The following is a 27,047-nucleotide window of genomic DNA, read 5'->3' on the forward strand; positions in this document are numbered from 1 at the left end:
GGACTGCTGGTACCTATAGTTCCCCTGTACAGGAAATATTAACATAGAGACAGTACACACAACACACACACCAAATGTTTTATTTTATTACACATTCACTCACTCACTCACTCACCCATCCACACTCACACTCATTCCTACTTACGCTACATACAGTATTTACCCACTCCCTTGTGCCGGTCGGTCCCCTTGTCCAGTAGGCATCCCAGGCGAAGATCTGTCCTCTTCTCCAGTAAGCATCCATGGGTAAGAAAATAAAAGAACCTGTACCAGCTAGACATAGCAGCGCTATATGTACATACTGTGCATATAGTGACATTCCCGAATGTGACAGGACCCACTTGTGTTCCTGCACATGGAGCCCCACAAGCCAATCAGTGGCCGCTACCATGGGAAGAGGCCACCGATTGGCTGTGAGTTCTCTGTCTCTTAGCCAACAAACAGGCTGGTAAGGGTTGCATTTTTTTTTGTGCCCATGGATGCCTATTATAAAAAGGGCAGATCTCCGCCAGGGATGCCGAGATTCTTGGCATTGTGCAGCCGGGGGCGGGGCCACGATGACGCGATTCAATCGCGTCATTGACTCCCCCAGACTGCCCTCTTACAAGGTGGAAGCAGACGCCGGTAGGGGGGTGCGGGCCATCTCAGAGACTTGCCCAATCTTCCAGGGTGCCGGGAGCACCACCCAATTTTCGGGAGACTCCCGACCTTCCCGGGAGAGTAGGCAAATATGGTACAAAATATTAGGAGGTATGTGTAAGGGGGAGATGTACTAAGCTCTGGAAAGTGATAAATTAGAGTGATAAACCATTCAGCTCCTGTCATGTTACAGGCTGTGTTTAAAAATGACAGGAGCTGATTGATAAGCAGTGTATCATTCTCTAATTTATCACTTTCCAGAGCTTAGTTCATCTGCCCCTAAATGTTTATGTATAAAGTCCACGTGTCCCTATTCATGATGTAACCGAGCGAGCGCTCGTAACAGCCAAGTTATGGGCATTTAGCCAGTAACAAAAATGTCCGCTTCTGCAATTTAGGCTGATTTGTTTCTTTCCCCGAAAGGCCGGGTCACTTCCGCTTCCTCGCTGGAAGTGACGTTCTACGGTGAGCCGCTTGGGCCAGACAGAGACAGCTCAGCACTAGTTTAGCTAGCTTCGGTTTGCTCCCCGGCCTCCGTAACACCAGACAGCCGCTCGCCGCGTCCTGCTCGGTGGAGTCACCATGAACACCGCTCTGTCCCGGGCAAACTCCCTGTTCGCCTTCTCGCTGAGTGTTATGGCCGCGCTCACCTTCGGCTGCTTCATCACCACCGCCTTCAAAGACCGGATGGTGCCTGTGAACATCCATGTGTCCAGGGTGACTCTGTGAGTGCTGCCAGGGGCTCTGTGCAGGTTACACAGCCAGCTCTATGGGCTGATTATTACCAGTAACAGTGATTACACCCAGCCAGGGACTCTGCTTCCTCCAGTGTGCATGCCCGGTGTGTCCCTTCCAGGGCCCCCTATATGGCACATATCACATGCATGATACAGGGGTGCCAGCTGGTTAGTACTATGCATGCTATACTTGGCACCTGGAGATTTTGAACAGAATAGTTAGTATGTGTGGAAAGGTGCAAATCTCATATTCGCATGTATACATTGGCAGATTTTCATCAGTGGAATAGTAATGTACACAACATATTGCAGGTGTAACAGTAACCAGCCGTGGTATATTTGCAAGAATACATAATTCTAGATTGTCATAGCCTTTACATGCTATACATATCTGGGTTGGGTATCGGATCCTGGCGGTCGGGATGCCGCAGGTCAGAATACCGACAGCGGCGCCCCGACACCCTTAGGTAAGTAAGATAAGACTAACCATTACCCCTAACCTCCTGTCTAAGGCCGTATTCAATTAGATGCAAGAAAGTTGCGGATGACGTTATTTCGCCAGGCGGAAAGTTTCCTCTATATTCAATTCCAAACACTTTGTGTACGCGAAAACGCAATGCAGTGTAATAGGTGAAAAAGATTCACCACTGAATAGCAGGTGGAAAAAGTGCAGACTTGTGGTTTTGGGGTGCAAAGGTGGGGAAACATCCTAAAAAATTACTTTGATAATGGGGGTGAAAAAATACAGAGTCAGGGTGCAAACTTTTAAACTAGCGAAATAGTCTTTTGGGGAGTCTGCAAGTATGGGAGTTTTTTTTTTTTTTTTATTGCAGGTACTTGTTTCAGGCGGGTTTTTCACGATTTTTTACACTTCACTTTAGCAACTATAAAATATGCTAACACCCATTTTCACGTACCCCACATTTGACAGGACTACTAATTTTCACCAAAAAAGAGCAAAATGCTATTCTTTAACACTTGTTCAAAGGCGCTAATTAGAAGCAATTGACAGCACTTAAGTACCCCAAATAGCTTCAGTAGGGCTATTTGGGGACCTCTATATTGGTCTCCAATGTTAGTGCATTTTTTGGAAGGTGTTAGGCTGATTTCCCCATTTTTTTTACAGCACTTTCAGCCTGGTTAAGTTTTGCAGGGTTGCGCTTTCGCGTGTTTTGGAATTGAATATGGCGAATAGTGGAGGCGCGCACGAAAAGTTTTTGGACCAAAACATGCGATGTAGGTGAAAAGTGCGGCAGGCTGAAAGGTATCGCGGGTGCGCAACTGAGTACGGCCCTAAGTGCCTAAGCCTAACCCTCCCCCTAATCCCCGATACTTACCTTCGGGATGCGAGCGGTCGGGATTCTGGTGCCGGTATCCTGTCGGGATTTCAACCGCCGGCATCCCACACGCCGGGATGCTGACTACATCCCGCTTATCTACCTAATTTGCCACATTCATAACTGAAAGCTTATTTTTGTAGTATGCTGCACTGCAATTCATCCAGATGGCTGTGAGTACTTGTCAGTGCAGTCATGCAGCATTTGCAGTTTCGGGGGCTTGATACAAAATTAGGCGCAAATCCCAAAATAAAAGTAGCAGTTTTTTGTGGATCAAACTATTTTGCAACGCTAGGGGTATAAATCCTTTTAGTTTTTGCATGCAGCGAAAATACTGGCTGCTTTTGCATGTAGCAGACAAATACTGGGCAGCTTTGTTTTCACACGGACCTTTAGGATGAACCTAGGACACACTTTTCCCAACATAAAATATCTGTGCACATTTTACATCTGCCTCACTTGCAGAGCAACATGGAATCGACCAGGTGCAAATGGCTCCTTTTTTTTTTTTTATTTACTCCTAACTCTGTTTCCGGCCCTGTGTGTCTGCATTTTTGGTGGTCATTTTCACATTTGTCAGAAAGCCCAGTTATACTTCCACCATGCTATTTCTATACATGTGCAACTCTGATTATATTTGTATAATGCATGGTAAAGCTAATTAGTCCTTGCTGAAGAACTGTGCAGAAAGATAACCTGCCTGTTACAATACACTGTTTATTTGGATTGTAAAGTCCATAATATTTAATTAAACTATAAGCTGGTTATCATTAATGCTGTGCTAGTGTGCATGGATATTTGTGTGTAAGAGAACAGACATGCCCATTATTCTGCATATTAAAGTGTCTGCCAAAGTACACACTCCCACACAATAGAACAAAATAGCTTCCAACATGTGTTTATGTAGCATACACCTATCGGCCATAAAATTAAAACCACCTGCCTTATATTGTGTAGGCACTCCTCGTGCTGCCAAACAGCTCTGACCCATCAAGGCATGGACTCCTCAAGATGTTAGAAGCAGATCCTTTAAGTCCTGTAAGTTGCCTTCAAGGCTTGGACTTTTTTTTCCAGCACATCCCGCAGATGCTTCATCGAATTGAGATCTGGGGGTACATTTACTAAAGTGAGAGTTTTTAGAAGTGAGTTTTAGAAGAGCAACCAATCAGATTCTACTTAACATTTAACTAGCACCTTCTAGAAGATAATAGCTAGAATCTGGTTGGTTGCTATGAGCAACATCTCTTCTAAAACTAACTTCTATAAACTCTCACTTTAGTAAATTTACCCCCTAGAGAGACAAAGTCAACACCTTAAATTTTGTCATGTTCCTCAACCATTCCTGAACAATTTTTGCAGTGTTGCAGGGTGCATTATCCATGAGCTTTGGGTGCCCATGACCCTGTCGCCGGTTTACCGGTTGTCCTTCCTTGGATCACTTTTGTACTTACTAACCACTACATACTGGGAACACCCCACAAGATCTGTCATTTTGAAGATGCTCTGACCCAGTTGTATGCATCACAATTTGATTTGTCAAAATCACTCATATCCTTACCCTTGCCCATTGTTCCTGCTTCTAATGGTGCATACACACTGTCAGATTTGTCAGATGTGTCAAATGAACGATTTGAAAGATTTTACCAATGATTTGAACGATTTCTGACTGCATTAAAATTAATTTAATCGTCCAAGTCTGACTGCAAACACATCAGATGTCGTTATCTGACCATCAGGAACACGCATTGTTCACACATGTCATATGTCAGATTTTCCTTCAGATATAAACGATTGAATGATTTTTAAAATAGTTATTGTTCAGATCTGAAGAAAAATCTGACCGTGTGTATGCACCAATACACTTCAACTTCAAGAACTGACTGTTCTCTTGCTACCTTATATATTCTACTCCTTCACAGGTGCCTTTGTAACAAGATAATGTGTCATTCTCTTTCAGTGTTTTGGCTGGTGGTTGTATTCCTTGGCACTCATAAGGGAAAGGGAAATAACATGCATTGAAACAGGTGTACCAGTGGTGACTTTAACAATTGCAGGTTGTTGTAGGATTATTTTATGCGTTGAAGATATGAAGTGGGCTTTATTATAGTAAACCTGTATTTATATTGTGACCGCATACTCCGCAGTGTTTTGCAATAGGGAAATTATAGTAATTCAGATTTTGCATTTTTGTATTAATGTTAAAATGTTTAAATATTACTGCCTCACAGCACTGAGGTTGTGGGTTCAATTCCCACCATGGCCCTATCTGTGTGAAGTTTGTATATTGTCCCTGTGCTTGCGTGGGTTTCCTCCGGGTACTCTGGCTTCCTCCCACACTCCCAAAAATATACTGGTAGGTTAATTGGCTCCCAACAAAAAAATGAACCTTTGTGTGTATGGGTGGTATTCAATTGTTTTAGTGCGCCCCATCTCCCTTATAAAGTGACAGGAGATCGCGGGGTGCTATTCAATTGATGCCTGTTATCGCATGTAAAACTGCTACCCCCGACCAGAGTGCAGGGCGCGATCGCGAAAAGTGCCGTTTAGGTGACCAAACTGGTCACTTTTTCACCCATTTCAGCTCGCACCCCCTGGGGAGTGTGAGCTGAAATGGTGTGCCAGCAGCTGATAGCGTCCGACAGGTGTAACAATTGAATAGTTCCTGTTGGGCGGGCCGGGGGGCGAAACAATTGAATTCTGCCCTATATGTGGTAGGGAATATAGATTGTAAGCTCTACAGGGGCAGGGACTAATGTGAGTGACCAAATATTTTCTATAAAGTGCTGCGGAATATGTGTGCACTATATAAATAACTGGTGATGATGATAATATTAATAAATATATTCATAGACATTTTTGAGTCAGATTAATATTAGTGTTTGCTTGGTAGAAGAATTGTTGTTCTTTGACATTTTTATATTTACCCGTTAAACTCATATGGCAGACGTTCCCAAACTCTGCTAATAGAGTCCACATTTTAAGGAGATCCAAGCTTGAGCACAGGTGATTTAATTAGTACCTCAGTTAATTTTATTTAACCATCTGGTCTCAAACATAGATATTCTTAAGAAGTGAACTGTAATGGTAGAGTTTGGGAACCACTGTTATACGGGTGAATAATTAATGTAGTGAAATGAGTAATACAGTATAAATTAATGTCGCTGATTGCAGGTGCTAGCATTACAGCATCACTGCCAAATATGTTATAAGTGTTTTGTTTTGTGTTACTATAATGTCCTGATAACACAAGGTATATATTTTAATATAGGTTGTTTCGCTAATATACAAAATGTTTGGGACCAGAAGTACTTTGGATTTCTGATTTTTCCATATTTTGGTATATGCATAACATAATGAAATATCTTGGAGTACATTGAATATCAGAAAGCTAAAGGTTTACTATCTCAATTGATGCTCAAAAAATTTTGAATAAGGGAGACTCAACCTGTAATGTCTTTCATGTACTAGTTTTGGGAAAGGTGAGAAGTAGGAGATAGAGTTGTGTATAAGCTATGCAGTTACTTTAATTAATTGGATTGCGTGGTTGATATCTACACAGTGGGAAGGGAACTGGAATATTAGTCATATAGAATGGTTTGAAGTTTTGGTAACAAAATTAAATCCAGGCCCTTCATATACAGTTTGTAGAAGCCAATGTAGATTTCAAAACAAGACTCATCGGAAGACTGTGCAGTCTTGAAACATAAGTCATGTCATGAAGCCAAGTTAATTGTTACATGTTAAGTGGATGTTTATATGAAACTCCCTAATCCTTTAGTATAGGACTGTATATTGTTACATGCAGTAGGAAGTTTTTTTTTTTTTAAGCATTGAATAAGAGGTGCTATGCACTAATACCTAACAGGTCTATTTATGTCCAGCCGACAATCGGGGCTCACTGCGGTGTGAGAAAATGAGCTTGTTGACCAGTAACATTGGTTGGTGCCTGGATGATTAGGGTGCCAATGTCATTGGTTTCTGTGGTGATATTTTTGGATATAACACTTTTATTCTGAAGCATACAGTATATAGTACAAAAGTTGTCTTCTTTGCACACTATTCTCCCTTATGCCCTGCAAATGGGAATATCCCTTTTGCTAACTGAAGCATAGACGAACAGTGACTCTGTGGTTGCCGTAGTAGAGCGAATTGGGAAAAATATTTGAGTTCACACATGTCATTGCTCCCCTCCCTCATGAGTGCTGGGGACGCAAAGGAGATGAACAGAGGAAGTCAGTCCATGAGAGGGTTATTTCTGGCTCCGTCACTGCATTTCTAGGACAATTGCTTTGAACTCCTGTAGTTTCATCTACAATAGAACCTACGTTTTTTTTTTTTTTTTTTTTAAAGTGGAAATTTAGAGGCTTGTTTTAAAAAATGATGTTGATATTTGTGAGCATTACTTGTAGGATTTACTTCTTGTTTGCATCTTATTAGGGTGTAAATGATCTTAAGGTCCGATATAGATATAGATGAAGGTGCAGTAAGTATCTGAGAAGACAATAAAATAACGGATAAAAAACATCTTTTGTCTTATGCCAGGTACACACTAGACGATATGACAACATCGGGCACATGGTCTAGTGTGTACCCTCAATTTCACCGATGATGCTCGTCCGCAACATCGCCCATTGGACCTGCATGCAGGTCTTATTAGCGACATAATTAGCGAGGGCCATGCTGCCGATTGCAGCATGGACCCCGCTGTCACTTCCAGCATCTGCAAGTGTGTATGCACCTGCCGATGCCAGCACTCTGCCGGATCCCGTCGCTTACATGGTCGGTACACACTAGACATCATCTAGTGTGTATTGTCCTTTAGGAATAGCAAGATAGCGTAATAGCAATGATGATACTATGACGGATCCTAACGGTAGTATAAGTATTAAGGGGGCTAACGTGGTGTTCTGCTCTGGATTAAGTCACATCGCCTTGTTAATCGTTGTTGTTGATAAAAGCAAATGCTATTTACAACCCCGATATGCATCTATATTCATAAAAACATTTACCATCTGTAATGTCTTCTCTCTTTGTCTTGCAGAGAGAATGTTGAAGATTTCACTGGTCCCAGAGAAAGGAGTGACCTCGGATTTATCATATTTGATTTAAATGCAGATATCCTTTTATGAACAAAATGAAATATTGCACATTTTTCTCTTATTCTCTGTCTGACTGCTGATAAACCTAATCCCACTGATAGTGTGTTCCGCAGGCACAAAATCCCAAGGTTATGTTTACTTTTAATATCGGTGCCAAAAGTAGTTTAGTAGAACAGATTGTTGCTGGAAAGTTGACTTTAGCCTGAATATCTGTGCAATTGCCAAAAGCGTGACTTTTCGTCATATTATAACATTGTTTTCTTAAATGGATTATAGATGTTCGTTCCATAGTAAATTTCGGCACAAGTATTATGTATCTCGGAGATCCTTGAACGTGGGTTTTTCAGATTATAAATGATATATAAAAGTCTTATGACGGCAGCTGTGATCTGTGTCTCTCATAGGGATTTATTTTTTTATATCCCTAAACTTGAAAGTTGTCAAGTTTTTAAAATGCAGGGGATATGTTTATTAAAACAATATATGCCTACATTAATTAGGTAAGCAGAGGTGCTACAAAGATTAAAGTGTGAATGACTGCAGCAATCGTGGGAGAGATGCACGTTTGCGTTTAGCCCCTGGGCCTAAACTATATATAATTGGAAAATGAGATCTGTACATGTTGGCAGACTAGATACAAATACTAATACATCTAAAAATCATTCAATCTGTCAAACTCATGAAATGTGCAGAAATCAATAGTTATGATTAGTTATTGGTCTAAACATGAGGTTTCTCAAAGTACAAATACAATATACATTTAGCAGCCTAATCCTAATACTTACTGGTGGGATGCCGGCTGTTGAGATTCTGGAGCCAGGATTTCGACTGCTGTAGGTATCCCGGCGCTGGTATTCTGAGCGCCAGGATGGTGACAACATCTACAAGAGGACAGCTTCAAATCTCTGCCTTCACTTCTACAATGTTACCATAATTACACATACAGACACTACTGGCTTTTGTCTCCTGCCCCTTTGGAACCTTACTAATTTTCCAAACTAAAGCTGCATACACACGTAAAGATTTTCTGTCCAACCATCCAACTAGTTGATTGGTTGGAATGAAAATCTGGTAAGGTATGAAAGCAAATGACAACCAGTAATTTGCTCCCAAACGCCAGAAAATGGACAAAAACTGTTTGAACAAATTATTTAGATCAAACATTTAACAAACTTGTCTGACGACCATTTTCATCTGTTTTCTGGGATTTAGGAGCAAATTGCAGATCATCAGGTACTCCCATACCTTACCAGATTTTCATTCCAACCAATCAACTAGTTGGATGGTTGGACAGAAAAACTTTGTGTGTACCCAACTTTAGTCTGATCACCTAAAATAGATGAAGAAAAATCTGTGTTTGTATTTATATATGTGTCTATGTAATGGTGTTGATCTTACCATAAGTCCAAGCTGGTGGGAAAGCAAGAATCAAAATAACTGCTACAACTAAAGTACAACAAAAATAATATAATACTAAAAGAAATAGGGTTTAAGTTTATGGTAGACTTTACAGGCAATGACTCAAGTAGAAATTCTTTAAATGCGGAGAATTTAGTAGGATTAGTGTGAGAGAACTCATATGATGCTTGCCAGAGTCTTTCTAATTAGGCATATGTACAGAGTGTATAAATTGTGAAGCCTGGAGATGGGATATTACATGCATGCTTTCTCATGCATGCAGTCAGATGAATAATCCTGTCATATTACCATGCAACGTTAGCATAGTCGCATAATCGTCTCCCAAACAGTAAAGCTTGTTAAAAAAAATATATAATATTTTTTTTATTTTATTTTTTTTGATGAGCAAGAGGGGAATCTTGTGTGCCAGAGGCCTTACATACTTTTACGTGCCTCAGTGGGGTAATATTTACGCTTTCATTAGCATAGCAGAAACATTGGCTCTTCAAAATGTGAGAGTAACCAGGCAGCATTTTTGGTTTAACATCCTTTGTGGTCTGTTTTTACTTAAATTCGTGTGAATACCATTTGTGCATGAATCTTTGCTATATTGGGCTACTCAAATAGTACAGATCCCTTTTGTGAGTAAAGTTCACTTTCATAAATTCAATATACGAGAAAATGCCAACACCATGAATTGTCTTTCTTAATTAATTTACATTTGCAGCCAATATTTGATTGGAATGTTAAGCAACTATTCATATATCTATCTGCGGAATACTCCACCAAGAGCAATGTAAGTATGACATTTTATTTGGTGGTTTTGCACGGAATAAATAGTCGCTAAAAGGGCCTAGTCATTAACATAAACTGGTCCATTACACACATGGAAATACTAGTTTTTTTTATGGGAAGCAGTTCCCGTTTGCGGAAAGGGACCCCTGTTCCCTCCAACACTCATCTTCTCTGGTTATGCAACTGCATGAAACCTGTTCATGCATGAGCAGTAACACTGGCATGTAACACCTGGCAGTGTAAACCTTCCCCATTAGTGTATGGTGGCAAAAGTAGTGTCATAAGGCTCATGGCGACAGATGCTTTATAGAGCTGCTGTCCCCGCATTGGTGCAATACTGAATTGCTCTGGTAGTATGGTATCTGCCGCTGCATCTCGCAGTAAGTTGGATACCAAATTAACGGGGGCCAATCTGGGCACGATAATGAATATGCCCCTATGTGTGCTTTTCCCAACTTTAGATTTCAACCTATTTGGAACATTAAAGATGATCAACCAAAACTTTTTTTTTCTTTTTAAATATTTTTTTTTTTCTTTTTTTAAAAAGACAATACCCATGTATTGCCTTTTAAGAATGGCCGCTTTAAATCCAGCAGCAAAACAGCTGATTGTTAAATAAACTCCTAAACAATTGACTGTATAGACTCCCATCTGTCGTAGTCTTAAAGTCTGTGTTTAGTTGAAGAAATCCAGTGCAGGCGAACTCAAATAGATAAAGGAATATATATATGAAAAGTGCATACCCTTGAAGTGCGTGGAGCGAGATCTTTTGTTATTCAACATTTGCAAGTAAACTTAACTTGTTTTTCTTTAATCCATTAAACTGCCTAGTGCAAAACTGCGTGGAGTGAATGTTTGTGGGTAACCCAACGTGGTTCTGCTCCTCTTCATATAATCATATGAAAATTCTGGCTTCTCCAAAATCCTGATACTCTGTGCTCAGATGAAAAAATAAACCAAAACCATTGTGTGTAATATTAAAACAAATGTTAATTGATGTGGGTTAGTGAATTCACACCTTAAAACGGCACACAATCGCATCTCCACAGAATTAGTTTTCTGAATAAACGGATATAAAAAAATGAACAATAAAATAATGGTAAATATCTTCTTGTAAAAAACATCAACTTGTAATCCCTCACATTTAGGGTAGTTTTCAGGTATTGGCGATGTGTGGCTACGCACATCACCAGTACAGCAACATTGCGGATTTCCCACACCCCCTAGGTAAGGACAAATATGCAATGTTGGTGGCTGCGAGGTACCGAAGAAACAGTTGTTACAGCGGCAGATAATTGATTACTCCCTTTAAATTATCAATAAAGGAAATTAACACTTTTAATCAAGCCACATAGCAACTTATTCAATAGTGCAAAATCTAAGTATTGTATTTCATCTTGGTAAAATTATCAGATGTATTCTCTGCACAGACGTACATTACTGCCATCTCTTTAACTCTAATTTAAACTTCCCAGGATTTTGTATATTTCTTCCCAGGATTCCGTACATTTTCCTCCCAGGATTCGGTCATTATTGTATGGAACTTCACCAAAACAAAACTTTCCACTTTGGATCGTTGTTTCTTTAATCTCTCTCAGGCTCTAAATAGGTGTCAGTTAATGAAAGTAATCTTTTTAAATGCTGTTACAGTTTTGTGAATGATAATGAGATGTTTTGAAAATATTACTAATGCACTATACAATTATTTGTCAGACATCTGCCTGTGACAATCGACCATATGGTCCCAATCACTGGAAAACAGACAAAAATGGTCGTCAGACAAATTGGTTAAATCAAACGATTCTAACCAATTTGAACAATCGTTTCGTCCAGTATTTTCCAGTGTCTGACAGATAATTGTATACTGTATGCCCAGTATTACTCAGATGAGAAAAACGTTAACGTTAGTTTTTTCTCCAGAGTGAAAATAAAAAATAGCCATTTGACTTTTTTTTTTTTTGGGTGTGTTTTAGTACATATTGAATCATATGTGGCAACTTTGGGATTCCTGGGAGGGGATGTCTAATTGGCAAGTGCAGGGACATGATGATGCAATTTGCATAGTCATGGCCGACCCCCCCCCCCCTGGTGGCATTGTGCCGCGAATAATGGCATCGTGCTTAGTGGTTGGCAGGCCATGATGACTCAATTTGCAGTGAATCGCGTCTACTCACTTCAGATCCAGCTGGGTCTGCTGCTGTCCGGTAGTCAGGGAGAATTCCCTAATATCCAGGAGCCTCAAAGACCATTCAGTAAAATAGTAAGTATGCAATGGGAGTGTTCCTGTCAGGATCCTAAACTTTTTAGGAATAATACATTTATTTTGTTCACTTATTCTAGTTTACACACTCTTGTTAGTGTAAATTTTGTTCTTTGATATGTTATAAAATCTAATATGTCTTTGCTTTCACTTTTAGGCTTTGAATCAGGTTGTGCTATGGGACAAGATCATTCTCCGGGGAGATAACCCAAAGTTGTCTTTAAAAGAGATGAAATCAAAGTATTTTTTCTTTGACGATGGAAACGGTCTGAAGTAAGCATCTGGAAAAAATATATTGTTTTTATTAAAATGTGCTCTTTTCATAGGGCGAGTGCAAGAGATAAAATTTATAAGGTGGAACCTGACTAAAATGCTGATGTCTGTTTACTCTTTGGCGCCAGAATGTTTCATGATTGATTTGTGGTGACAGAAGAGCGTGTTCTGTGAAGGATCAAGATGTCAAAAGTACTTCAAAGTTGTGCTATTTAATTATCACTGTTTGATATTACTCGTACCACAGTTTCCTGAATTCTACTAGCACTGTATTATTTTTTTAATATCTTGAAACAAGCAATCTGCAATACAGACATTAAAGTGTCTACAGTATTTTCACTGGAAAAGGGACGAGCCGTCTTCTAGGTAGTTTTTCTTTAGTTATAATTTCAAAGCTGATAACTTCTAAGTGGACAGAACGGCAGCACGTCATTGTTCAGTTTAGTAGGTTACTCTAGACCCCCTTTTAACCTATTAAAAAAAAAAAAAGTTTGTGGGTACACTGTATAGGGAGACAGAATGAAGGATTCCTTGCAGGTCTCCATACCCTCCTATGAGTAATCTACTCTGCTGTGGCTTTCCAAGGTATCTGATACTTACTGCAATTAAAATGTGGGTAAATGGCTCCATCATTGCCTGTATGCAATGTAGTAGTTGGGAGAACCAGCTCTGTATTCACCAGAAATAATAAAGTTAATGTTTGCATAAAACAGAATTACTTCCAAGTGGTAACAAGTACTTTTGTTCTATATATTGCTCGATAAGTCTAGAGTATGTTTAATAAGTGCGGTTAATGTGAGCACTAGGTGGCAGTATTGTTTTACTTATGAGTGACTGATCTTGCTCAGCAATATTACTGATGTATACAAACTTGCTGAGATTGCAGCTACCTTATATTATACCTTACTGAAAAGTCACAGTAGGATAGAGGAAATAAACTCTACTTGGGAAGGTGTATTTACCCTGCTTTGGATTTTTTTTTGTCATAGATACAATTGCTTAGCACCCCCTTGTGTATGTACATAGTGCTTGGTGTGTGTGTCAGCCATGGACCAGGAGAGGTGGTCTGTAAGAGGTTGTTGATTTACTGAAATATTTATTAACAGTTTCTTATATAGTGCAGCATATTCCGTTGCACTTTACAATTGGAAGCATAAATAGAACATAACTGGGCAATAACAGACAGATATATAGGTAGGAAGGCCCTGCTCGTAAGATTACAATCTGTAGGGAAATAGGCATTGATACACAAGGATAGGTGCTATATATTGCATTTTGAGCCAATCAGAATGCAGAGTTTCTTGGTGGGCTGCATGATCCAGTCACACAGGAATGTCGGCCAAATCTCAGGAGGATGTGAGAGAAAGACAATGTGTGAGGTTATGTGTGGACTGTGAAAGGGGATATAATTAGATATGGAAGCTATGAAGGTAAATACCTTTTGATAGTTAAACATCCTCTGTTTAGCGATTGGCTTACAATAGAGACTCCCAGCACACCCCTGTTGGAGGGTTTCTTTTTGTTAAATGCGGACCATCTTAAATTTAATTTCTTAGTGCTGGCATCAGGCGATACCCACCAAACAGGAAAACTTGATCCCGCACAGGATTATAAATATGTATAATCAGACCAACTATTAGTATATTGTTGCCAAAATAGAGATATTTGAGTGTTAGCGGTGGCTTCCCGGGATAAAGTATACAAAATACTCCTAAGTACAAAAAACCTCTAGACTAGAGCTAGAAAAGAAAATTCCATTTTGTGGCACTCATTCATTATGTATGATATGAAATATGAGTTAAGGAAACTTCGTGGGGTATCGCCTAATTCATTATGACTCATCAGCTACTTTGCATTTTTGAATGATAAAAAAAAAAAAAAAGCCTACAAAGTACAGGAACTGACTGCAAACTTTTCCACAACATTCTAACACCATAAAAGTTCTATACCTGTGCTTAATACATGGAGTGCATGGCCACAGTTAATAGATAGTTATAGAGAATCTAATTTCAACACATGTAATAATTGTGTATTTTGTTTCGAGGTTTCTTCTCTGTTAATACTTGTAAACCCAAAGTGATATAGTGTAAAACATCTCTGTATGTAGTACAGTAACATACATGTTTCATCTGTTGGCAGCTGAAGCACCTTCTGGAAATGTAGAGTTTACATTCAGTAATAAAGGGATTTTAAGTTTTGGGAATTGTGACAAACAGTATATGTTTTCCCCCTGTTTTCCAGGTTGTACCACAGCATTTTCCTAGATAAAGTAATGAAGTCCATATTTTAGTTGCTCAAAAATGTCAAAATACTATATACATACAGTATATACAACTTGGTATATTGTCTCAGATTAGGATATTTTTAATGTAATGTTTTTTGTTATTGAAGTCTGCACACTTTACATGCTAGGACTAACTGTTAAGTGTGATTATACCCTGTGGTCTATTAGTAATTGCTTTGTGTGTTTTTATATCTACTTTGCATGAACTTTAGATGTTACGCTATTTTTTCCAGATTCATTACGGAATGTGCAGTGTGGGGTTTGGTCTTTCTTTTGAATCAAACCATTAATTATTGGTGACCATAACATTTTAAAGATTATCTTGTTTGTGTTAATCTTGTACTCTCTTGTTCCAGGGGTAACAGGAACATCACACTCACCCTGTCGTGGAATGTTGTCCCAAATGCTGGCATCCTACCTCTGGTCACAGGGTCAGGGCACATTTCCATTCCATTCCCCGATACCTACAAAACCACAATGAGCTATTAAGTTATTGCAATGTTTGCTACGTTGAATTTTTTATATATATATGTATGTTCCTGTACATCTTGAAGTTATCCTGCCTACTTTCCTACCAAAAGAAAGACATGTTCTATTTACAAATCCGTACGTGGCAATAAAACATTTTATTCAAAAAATGTGATGCCCATGTAGGTAAGAAGACCCTTGTAAATACTGCGGAAAAGCCACAATTTTTATTTTTTTATTTTGAGTAGTTCTGTGTTTTTCTCCCCGATTGTGGGGGGAGGAGCAATTGTATCCAGCGGTCCAGAGCAATGCAAACATTTTCTTCTTTGGTAATGGCTGAGCCTTTTGTTTATCGAATAAATGTGGTGAATGTTATGTTTTGTTTTTAAATTAGGATATTCATTTTAGGAATACATTATACTGTCATCCATAGACCAATATGAACAGTCCAAACACTGTTTGAATAAAAGTATCCAACGTGGTGTACGAGATACATACTTGTCAGTCTTGTTTTTCAGTAGTAATGCACAGGAAGAGAAAAACCATGAACATGTTTGCAGTGATACGTTTCACAAATGATTATGAAAAATACGCCCAGATAAAAAATAAACTTTAAACTGTGAAATAGTTGTAACAGAAAATGGTATACTGTATGTTACAGTAAAATCCCCAATTTAGTCGACACAGGGTTACAGCTGTGACACAATGGGCTCTAGACTGCTTCATAGTGGATGCGGCTGGTGTACTATTTTCTTTCTGAAATGCTGGGCTACCCTTCCCACCTACCATTAATATGGTATACACCATATTAATGCCACACGCAGTGGGGGCACCTGTCTCCACTTTATACAGTTTGGAAATACCTCCCGCAAATTGGCATGAATGTGTCTGTTGCAGGAGGGTGGGATGATTGCCTCTGATCAGCACTTCTAGTGAAGATACAATGTAATTAGCTGGTGGCCCGGCACCAAATCCACACCTGCTGATGGCACTCTGGGGGAGGCGAGAGGCTACTGTAGGGACACGAGGAGGTCGAGTTGCTGGGGGGATCATAATGTGTAAGGATCACTACTCTTCTTTAAAATAGTGTGTTATATGGGGCACTACTATGTGGTGTAATCTGTAAAGGGCATTACTGTGTGGCATAATGTAAAAGGGGCAGTACTTTGTGGCATCACATGAATGGGCTCTGTGTGGGCTGGCCTTTTATGATCTTGCTATGTGGCCCACAAAGTTATTGCATCTAAACAAAGAGGGCTGATTAAAATATATATGGTCACTTTAAAAGAGACTAACTTAATTTACTATGAACTTGCATAACACTCACACAGGTTTTTGTCAGACTGCCAATTTTCACTGGAGCCAGCACCAGAATCTGTGTAATTTAAGTGTCCCCATTTTTATGGATTGTGTGACAGTGTGTGGCCCTGACGAAGTTCAAACCGAGGCAAAAACATAATCCTGCCAAACTACGCCACTTGGGCGTGCATAGAGGACAAGCAGACACGCATTCTTGTTTGTTTTTTAACTTACTGTATGCTTTTTTTTTTCAGCTACATACATTTGTCACTAATCTGCACCAATCAAATCTATGTTGCCATAACCCTTTATGGTTATATATGTAAGAAGGAAAACCTATCCTAACACCACGAGATACATACGATAATGAATTCAAAATATATGTAGAAACTTATAAATACTAGAGAGGTCCATTCATCAAGTCCCACTGGTGGTTCAAAGGATTTTGGAGGGTATATTACTAAAGATAAAAATTTCTATTACAGCTTGATGGTTTCCTAACCGCTGAAATCCTTGCGCTAATGTAAATAAATTGTTTTCCCACTCAAAACTAATCCGATCAGCCAGTACCAGCTGGCTAGTTAATTCTCAAAACCAAATAGACCCAAAAGATTGTTGGATTGTGCTTTAGAGTGAAGCGTAATAAAATTGACTACAATGTAATAACCACTTGACTTTGAAACTAAATATTTAGACAACGCTTCTCTTAGTAAAATATAACAAATTTAATATACATAATAAAAATTAGCAATTTTGACACATGAGATATAACAAATCTACCACATAATAAAACATACATGTATAAAATAGTGTCCCTTGGACTTAAATTGGTACTTGTATAAAACAATGTAAAATATGAAACCAGGTAACTTGAGTATAAATCCTCACTAATTAAATACAATTAGTCAGTCTCCTGTATAGTTTAGTTGCATACATATAGTGTGCAATGCTCACCAGTTGAAAAGCACAAATTGGGATTCCTTGTAGCGTAAGTGTACAGGTTCCAGAGGAAATACTTTCACTCAATATTAGTGTCTGCCTCCCAAAAATAAAATGTGGAGGATGGTGGCAGTGCGTCTCTGCTGTATGGCTCTCCTCCTGAGTTTGGGGAACCACAATGTCTGTTTACAGCGGCTGGTGTGGTATCCCAGCACTGATTGCACCGGGTCCATCCCGTGGGGATCACTTGCCTCTGGTTACAGCCGGTAATAGCCGATACTGGATGCACACTGATGGACCTTGGTAAAAATAAAGTCCTCCAAATAATACAGGTCCATACAATGACAGAGCCGGTATATCTGGATTGCCTGGATGCAGTCTGTGAGCACTATTATCCTTTTGTTGACCGGTTTCACTTCCTTCAGGGAGCTTTATCAAGACATGAGAGATGTGCTCCAGATCTTTCTTAAATAGGGGAACTCTCCTTCGTTAATCTTTTATCACCTCCCAAAAATTCACAAAGTACTTTCTGTACTCCCTGGGAGACATTATTTCTGGTATAGGGTCACTCACTTCTAATTTGTCCTATTTTGTTGACATTCATCTACAAGGTCACGTCGTCAACCTAAAGTCTCATATAAAAGACACCACTCATATATTACAAAAGATGTTGAAGTTTAAATGGACACCAGGATGGGGATTTTTAACCCTAGATGTCCAAGCTCTTTATACCAATATCCCCAACCAAAAAGGTGTGGAAGCAGTGAAATACTATCTAGATCAAGAGAACACAATGTTAGTGGGACGACGTGACTTTATTTTAGATGCGGTTTTGTTTATATTAACACACAATTTTTGTTTGAATCACATTATTATTTACAAGCACTGGGGACAGCCATGGGGACCTGGTTTGCACCTAGTTATGCTAATCTCTATATGGGCCGCTTCTAGGAATACCTTTGGAGCGGCCCATTTAGCGAAAACCTGGTCCTCTATGGCCGTTTTATTGATGATTTGTTTATCATTTGGCACTTGAGTTTAAGCACTTAAACACTAACACGTATAATTTAAAATTTACACACACTTTTTAGTTTTGATCACATCAATTATCTAGATGTCTCATTCTCCATTGATGAGAACAATAAAGTGATCTCCTCCAACTATAGGAAAGAAGTATTAGTGGGGAACTACCTGCATTACCAAAGTGGACAACACCGTCTATGGATAAGAAATATACCTAAAAACAAAATTTCTCCGCTTAAGACGAAATTGTGAGAAAGATGAGGATTTTATAATACAGATTGAAGAAATGTTAATTTCAGGAGATGAGGATATCCTGATTTACTACTCAATGAAGCAAGATTATACGCTTCCTCTCTCCTTAGACCTAAATTGTTGGGTGTAGAAGGTCCTAGTTTACAACAAGAGGGTACTCATAACACTAGTGGGAACAAACAATATTTTCGTGGTAGGAGGGAAAATGAAAGAGAAATGAATAAAGAATTTATTCCCTTTATTTCTAAATTTAACAACAAGTCAACAAAAATTGAGTATCTCAATTTGTTTTCAAAATACTCTTAACAAGATCCTGTTTTATCTAGACATCTGCAAGAGACCACCAATATTGTATTTAGGAAAAATATAAACCTTAAAAATATTTTAGCTACTAATGAACTTAGACAGGATAATAAGGTGTCAACACCAAGTTCTTGGCTCCCAAAAAGACCTTGTGGATGTTATAAGTGCAATAGATCAGTGTGCCTAACTTGTAGGCATGTTCAAAATAAGTACACCACAATTCCATCCACTTCAACTAAAATTCCGTTCCCAATTTCACAATATGTGTACTGTATTTATGTTCTGGAATGCCCTTGCTCTTTACAATATGTAGGTAGAACAACGAGATCAGTAAAAACTAGATTTAGAGAGCACAGATACAACATCATAAGGAAAATACAAAAGCACAGTGTGTCTTGGCACTTTGCACAAACACATGGAGGTGATCCGACAGGCCTTAAACTCACAAGTGTAGAACAGATTTTGGGAACCAAAAGTGGTGGTGGTAGATTTAAAAGGCTGTGTCTAGGGCAGTGTTGGCTAACCTTGACACTCCAGCTGTTATGGAACTACATAACCCAGCATGCACTGCTACAGTTTTACTATTCGGGCATGCTAAAACTGGCAGGGCATGCTGGGATATATAGTTCCACAACAGCTGGAGTGTCAAGGTTAGCCAACACTGGTCTAGGGGAATCCTCTTGGATTCTTAAATTGGATACTCTACACCAGGGATGGGGAACCTCAGGCCCGCGGAATCATTTGGTCTGGCCCTCTGAGATTTTTCATGCTAGCCTCATCTGGCTAGCAGGGTGCCTAGAATGGCATCCTGCAGCCAGAATCTATGCAGCAGTGCTGCCTGGAGCGTCCTTAGGATGCTTCAGATGGTCACACCGCTGCCCTTCCAGCTCCCCAGAGCATCTTCAGGATGCTCCAGGCATTGCTGTAATCACTAGTGATTGTGAACCCGCTCCTTGTGACACCACATGAAAGGTGCATGGCCTGCACCAGGCCCGCAAACAATAATATATATATATATATATATATATATATCAAAATGGCCCTCAGCAGAACAAAGCTTCCCCACCCCTGCTCTACACCCAAAAGGCTTAAATATAGTTTTGGATTTTACTTGTTTGGAATGATCACTCACCTAGTCATCTCTGTAGGGAAACACTATTCAACTACTTTACATTTCTGCATATATACATAATCCTGCAAGAGGACGTCCGTCATTGCAGGTTATTAGGTGTTATATACTATCATGCATTCTGTATGCAATTTTGTCTTCCCATTAGAGTTGCCTAATATATAATCCTTTTCAGTTTTTATCTATACAATGCTGAGAACTAGTTGTGGGGATATGGATTAGAGCTAGCTTTCTTTCTACTTCAGGGTCCACAGGGTTGACCTTTGGATATAGCTGGATCTGGATCCACAGGCACCACGCAGTTAAAGCTTTAGCTGCTCCCAGGATGCACTTGGATCCATCCTCCTCTATACCCCGCTCCCGAGCCACAGGCACCTCAGTTTTAGTTGGTGCCCGGCCGGAGTCGGGTCACCTTGCGCAGTGGGGCCCAAAAGCTTTTTCTTTTTTTCTTTTTAGTGCCAATTTAACTATTTTACTAGGCTCTGTAGAGCGGCAGCGACGGACTTCCTATACAGACTTCCAAGCTGCCGCTCCTACTCCCCGCTGGTGCCGCAATGCCAGTGCATATCTGTGGATCGCGGCGGGACCCCAGAGCCTGTACTAGCAGGGCTCTGGGGCTTTCCCTGGACTGCTGCCGGAGACGCTGATTAGCGGCGGCTCGCGGGTTCCTCTAAATGCAGTCCGATGCCCCCGTTTCTGGGGGACAGACCGGGGGCGCTAGCGGTGGCGGCGGGCTCCCCCTTCTTGGAGGCATACCCCATGAGACCACTAGACCACCAGGGTAAAATACGCGGCAAGCGGGAAGCCGGCAACCCTGGGGTTAATAGCTAGCAAGGGGAGGAAGCTTTCCCTAGCGGCTCCTCCCTCAGCTCAGCGCGCCTTTCAGCACGCAGTCTGGCATCCCTTAGCTGCAGATTACTCGGCCACTCCTCCCTTGAGGTCTCTGGTGGCCATTTTCTCTAGGTGGCAGCGCTGATCTCTCAGGGAGCATGCGGACCGGTCCCCCTGTGTACCTCTCCCCCGCTAAAGGACAGTGTACACAGTGCTATAGCCCTCCCAGACACTGAATCTGGGCGGTTGAGTGTAGTGAAAGGTGCAGTGAGTATTATCTTCCTGCATGGTATGTGACTTTTGCTAGTGCTGCCTGTCTGTGCTTATTCCACTTACTGTCAGCTTATACCTATCCCTTTCCTTCTCCTATAAGGCCCTACAGGTGTGTGGAGGTAGGGCGTTTTTCTACAAACCTCACCTATATAAATCAAGTATTGGTGTGGTCAGTCACATACAGTTGTGTGCGACACAGTGCCATATTGTGGGCTGTTTAGCACACAGGTGAGTGCGCCGGTGTGGCACTATTCTTCTCTATTGCCAGATACATATATATATTTCTACAATATATTTTGTCATATCTGAGGAGGAGATTGAGCACTCCATGGCTCCGGTGTTGGTCTCCTGCAGGCGCTGTTCTGCGGGAGTGGATAGGGAGGATTTATCACAGGATGGCCTGTGCGGACGGTGCCAGTTGGTACCTGGCTCCTCAAAACCCCCTTTGTCGCAGGAACCACCATGGGCGATGTTTTCTCAATTGCTGGTGTCTATTGTGGACGTCTGTCGGTCCCGACTGCTATCCCTACCAGGGCATTGCCCCGGCCTACCATTCCCCGGGTGTCCCGCAATTATTGCAGAGTCTCCCTGGGTCTCAGCCTGTTGGTCATTATGCGGGGTTACCTATGTATATACAGTCTACCGCTGTGACGCAGCAGGCTGTTGTGCCTTTTCAGGCCCCTGGGGCGGCTACCTCTCCATGGGTGGATGTGCTCTCCAACTTGGTCCAGAGTTTGGCGGCCACGTCTTCGGCTTTTCAGTCGATGCTGCAGAGTGACATCCCTTCAGGGAAGTCTAAACGCACTATAATGGCACAAGCCGCGCATTTCACAGACACCGAGGCGTCCTCAGATGATGAGGAGGTGCATGACGACACCGACTCGGACGTCTCGGTCCAGGAGGTGGATACTAAGTCTCCATCAATGTGCGGGCTCTGGTTAGGGCGGTGCGAGCCATTCTTCAAATAGAGGCACCAGCCCCGAAGTCTAAGTACCCTAGTTTTAAAAAGGCTAAGGTGACTTCTGCGGTGTTTCCCCTGTCTGATCAATTGACGGATCATATGGCGGTGGCTTGGCAGGCACCCAGTAAGAGATTCCAGCCACAGAAGCGGTTGGCGTCTAATTACCCATTTCCTGAGGTGCATTGTAAAAAATGGGAAACTCCACCGGTGGTGGATTCCCATGTCACTCGCTTAATCAGAAGCACTACGTTGCCATTACCGTCTATATCCTCGCTGAACGATCCCACGGACAGGAAGGTTGAGACTTGCCTAAAGTCCATTTACTCTCTCTCGGGGCAGTAGCCCAGCCGTCCATGGCCATCTCCTGGGTGGCAAAGGCCATTGAGGGTTGGGCCAATACATTAGAGAATACCTTTCTAGACGATGCTCCGGATGTCCAGAGAGCGTTGTTAGGACAGATGAGAGATGCTGCTTCCTACATTGGAGAAGCATCTTTAGGTGCTAGTCTGCTGACTTCTAGGGTTTTGGTGGCAGCTGTCTGCTCGCCGATCCTTGTCGTTGAGGTCTTAGAGAGCAGACGCTGATTCAAATAAAGGCCTGGAGGCCTTACCCTTTAATGGAGAATTACTATTTCGTCCGGACTTGGACAAGATAGTAGATACTCTGGCTAAATCCAAATCAGCCTTCCTCCCTTCGGCTTCAGCACCTGCTAAGGTGCGGAGCTCCGCTTTTCGGTCCTTTCGGGTTCAGGGCAAGACCAAAGGTCAGTCCTTCCTGAGGCAGTCGGCGACCAAGACCACCTCTAAGCCCAAGAAGCAGGCCTGGAGTGCCAGGCGCCCTTCTTCCAAGCAGGAAGATAAATCTTCAGCCTGATGGGACGGGCCTCCCTCTGGGGGAACCCAGAGTGGGAGGCCGACTTCTTCAGTTTCCCCAGTGCTGGCACAAAACCACCACGGATGCCTGGGTTCGCGAAGTGGTCTCCCAGTGGTACGCCCTGTCTTTTCGGCACAGACCGCCCCACCAGTTTGTCTGCACGAGTCCTTCTCAGGACTAAACCAAGGTTTTGCAGATTCAGGAAGCTATAGAGTCCTTGCTGAAAGCAGGGGGTCATTGATCCCGTTCCTCAATCACAATGAGGGACGGGGTACTACTCTACTCTGTTTTTGGTGCAGAAACCCAATGGTTCTCATCGCCCTATTCTCAATTTGAAGTCTCTGAACAAATTCCTCAGCGTTCCCAAATTCAGGATGGAAACGTTACATTCCATCATTCTAGCGATGGAACCTGGGGATTACATGGCCTCCCTGAATATCCAGGACGCCTACCTCCATGTTCCGATAGCACCTTCGCACCAGCGGTATCTGAGGTTCGCTATCCTGCAGCATCACTATCAGTTTCGGGCGCTACCCTTTGGCCTCTCCACGGCACCAAGGGTATTCACCAAAGTGATGGCGATCATGGCCGCACATCTTCGGAGCCAGAATGTACGGCTGCTGCTGTATCTAGATGACCTCCTTTTGCTGGCGAGCTCTCCGGAGGTACCTCTTCAACATCACCTGACGATCGCTTGTCTGCAAGCGCACGGGTGGTTGATAAATTGGAGAAAGTCCTCCCTGATTCCATCACAGCGGATGGTTCATTTGGGAGCCCTACTAGATTCTCATCAGCATACGATCTTCCTGACTCCGCAAAAGGTCTCCTCCCTACAGCTGTGGATACACAGTTGCCACCTGCCGGTCCATTCAGCAGTGAGAGTTCTGGGGTCCATGGTGTCTATCAGAATGGAACGGGTTACCTCACCGGATCCGCTCTCAGATGCTGGTGTTGTCCCCGGAGGTTCGGCAGTCTTTGGCTTGGTGGCTTCAGACAGCTCATCTTGTTGAGGGGCACCCCTTTTGGATCCCGGAATGGGTCCTGCTCACAACAGATGCCAGTCTCCGGGGTTGGGGAGCAGTGACAGGCTCGTTGTCACTTCAGGGACGTTGGACTGCGAAAGAAGCTCTTCTCCCCATCAACATCCTGGAACTGCGGGTGGTGTACAGGGTCCAGCAGTCGTCCGGCACTGCTCTTCAAGGAAGGGCGGTTCAAGTTCAGTCCGGCAACGCCACCACGGTGGCGTACATCAACCACCAGGGAGGAACTCGCAGTTGGGCTGCGATGTCGGAGGTGTCTCGCATCCTTGCTTGGGGGGAGTGCCACATTCCAGCAATCTCGGCGGTCTTCATCCCCGGAGTCCTCAATTGGCAGGTGGACTTCCTCAGCCGTCACGACGTGCATCCTGGGGAATGGTCGCTTCACCCAGATGTGTTTCAGCTACTCGTGGACAGATGGGGACTGCCGGAGCTGGACTTGATGGCCTCTCGTCACAATCACAAGTTGCCCGTTTACGGGTCAAGGACAAGAGATGCAAGCGCATGTTTGGTAGACGCGCTGTTGGTGAAATGGACGTTTCACCTGGCGTATCTGTTTCCTCCGATATCCCTGCTACCTTGGGTCCTGCGGAAATTCAAGCATGACGGCGGCAGGCTCGTGCTGGTGGCTCCAACGTGGCCCAGACGTCCATGATACTCCGATCTGAGGAGCCTCTCCATCGACGCTCCGTACCTTCTTCCTCAGCGTCAGGACCTATTGTCTCAAGGGCCCTGCTTTTACCCGGATCTGGGTCGGCTGTCTTTGACGGCGTGGCTCTTGAGACAGCCGTCTTAAGGTCTCGGGGCTTCTCGGGTTCGGTCATTAGTACCATGCTCAGGGTACGCAAGCCTGCTTCCGCACGGATTTACCACAGGGTGTGGCGCACTTACTTTCAGAGTCCAGAAACTATGATCCTCAGGTGTTCAGAGTTTCTAGGCTCTTGGAATTTCTTCAATCAGGTTTGGACCTAGGCTTACGCCTTGCCTCCCTGAAGGTGCGTGTGTCCGCGCTGTCCGTGTGGTTCCAACGAAGGATCGCTACACTGCCAGATGTTCACACTTTTTTCCAAGGTGTTCTCCGAATCCAGCCTCCCTTCGTGCCTCCTGTGGCTCCTTGGGACTTGGCGGTGGTTCTTCGGGTACTGCAGGGTCCTCCTTTTGAGCCTCTTGAGTCGGTGGAACTCAAGTGGTTAACGTTTAAGACCGTTTTTCTCCTGGCAATTGCTTCTGCCAGGAGGGTGTCAGAATTGGGGGCGCTTTCCTGTCGTCCCCCTTTTCTGATTTTTCACCAGGACAAAGCGGTGCTTCGCACTCGTCCTGAGTTTTTGCCGAAAGTGGTTTCAAAGTTCCACATCAATCAGGAACTTGTTGTGCCAGCTTTTCAGTCACCTGATCTTTCAGCTGGTGAGGCTTCCTTGGATGTAGTCCGTGCTCTCAGAATTTATGTGGACCGGACTGCTTCTGTTAGGAAGTCTGATTCCTTGTCTGTCCTCTTTTTTCACAGGAGGGGTTGGTCTGCCAACAAACAAACGTTAGCCCGTTGGCTTTGTTCTGTTATTTGTGAGGCTTATGCACAGGAGGGTTTACCTGTGCCAGCCTCTGTTAAGGCTCATTCCACTCGTTCTGTGGGTCCCTCTTGGGCTGCTAGACGTGGCACCTCTGCTGTTCAGCTATGTAAGGCGGTCACCTGGTCTTCCATTCAGATGTTTTTGAAGTTCTATGCGTTGGACACCTTTACCTCTCAGGATGCATCCTTCGGGCTCCGGGTTCTCCTTTCTGCACAGGAGCGTCCCCGCCCTTGGTTGAACTGCTTTGGGACATCCCCAAGGTCAACCCTGTGGTCCCCCTATGGACCCTGAAGTAGAAAACAAGAGATATGGTAAGAACTTACCTTTGTTATCTCTGTTTCTACGAAGTCCATAGGGTCCAGAGGGCACCCTCCCTGACGCACCTGGCTTCATATGGGCTGTGTGGCTGGTCACCGGTTTTCAGTCTCCCATTCTGTGAGTATGGTTTCTTGTGTGTTCCAGTCTTCCTTCTCTCTATTTAGTCTCCTCCTCCGGCCGTGGCTGCTTACCAACTGAGGTGCCTGTGGCTCGGGGCCGGGGTATAGAGGAGGATGGACCCAAGTGCATCCTGGGAGCAGCTAAAGCTTTAACTGCGTGCTACCCGTGGATCCAGATCCAGCTATACCCCAAGGTTAACCCTGTGGACCCTATGGACTTTGTAGAAACAGAGATAACAAAGGTAAGGTCTTACCATATCTCTTGTTTTCTTGAAGCTAAGTAGAGTGGAGTCTGGCTGTTGTTGGGATGGGATACCATTAGAGTATGTTTCCTGAGTTAGGGTCATACACTTTATGGGAATAGTATTTTAAATAGACAATAATGTAGATATATAAATGTCATTATGGCTCACCATTAACCATTTTTGTACTTATGTGTTTGAGCATTTAACCAACTGGTTAGACATGTGACACTTAATAAAACTATTAAGGTCCATGTTCATTTTGAGGCGAAATGTCGGAATCGGTGATAATTTATCGCAGATGACGTCATTTTCGCCTATTTCAATTATCCCCGTATTCCATTACATTGACTTTTCGCTGGTGCGAAAAGTCAATGTAAAAAAACGGGGATAATTTTTCGCCATCCTTTTGCTGGCGAAAAGTAGTGCAGAATTGGGGTTTAGGAGTGCAGGCTTAAAAAAATTGGCCTGCACCCTTGGGAATGCCCCCTTAAAACGAGCTGTGTCAAAAAAGTAAAAAAAAAAAAAAATAGGGACACCCCAAATTTTTTTTTTTCTACTTTTGGGGTAAAAAAAAAAAGAGAACAACA

The 27,047-nt window shown here is 42.5% G+C and overlaps 1 protein-coding gene across 1 annotated transcript; it reads left to right on the forward strand.

Annotated features, from left to right (window-relative positions):
* Window positions 1-1,076: 1,076 nt before the first annotated feature.
* Window positions 1,077-15,783, forward strand: SPCS3 (signal peptidase complex subunit 3). Its single transcript, XM_088446940.1, has 5 exons — window positions 1,077-1,364; window positions 7,755-7,828; window positions 9,930-10,006; window positions 12,423-12,538; window positions 15,179-15,783. The coding sequence occupies exons 1-5, from the start codon at window positions 1,222-1,224 to the stop codon at window positions 15,309-15,311; spliced, it is 543 nt and encodes a 180-aa protein (XP_088303066.1). The 5' UTR covers window positions 1,077-1,221; the 3' UTR covers window positions 15,312-15,783.
* Window positions 15,784-27,047: the final 11,264 nt, after the last annotated feature.

This window comes from Taudactylus pleione, unplaced genomic scaffold (genome assembly GCF_031769625.1).
Source record: "Taudactylus pleione unplaced genomic scaffold, aTauple2 ptg000408l, whole genome shotgun sequence".
NCBI lineage: Eukaryota > Metazoa > Chordata > Amphibia > Anura > Myobatrachidae > Taudactylus > Taudactylus pleione.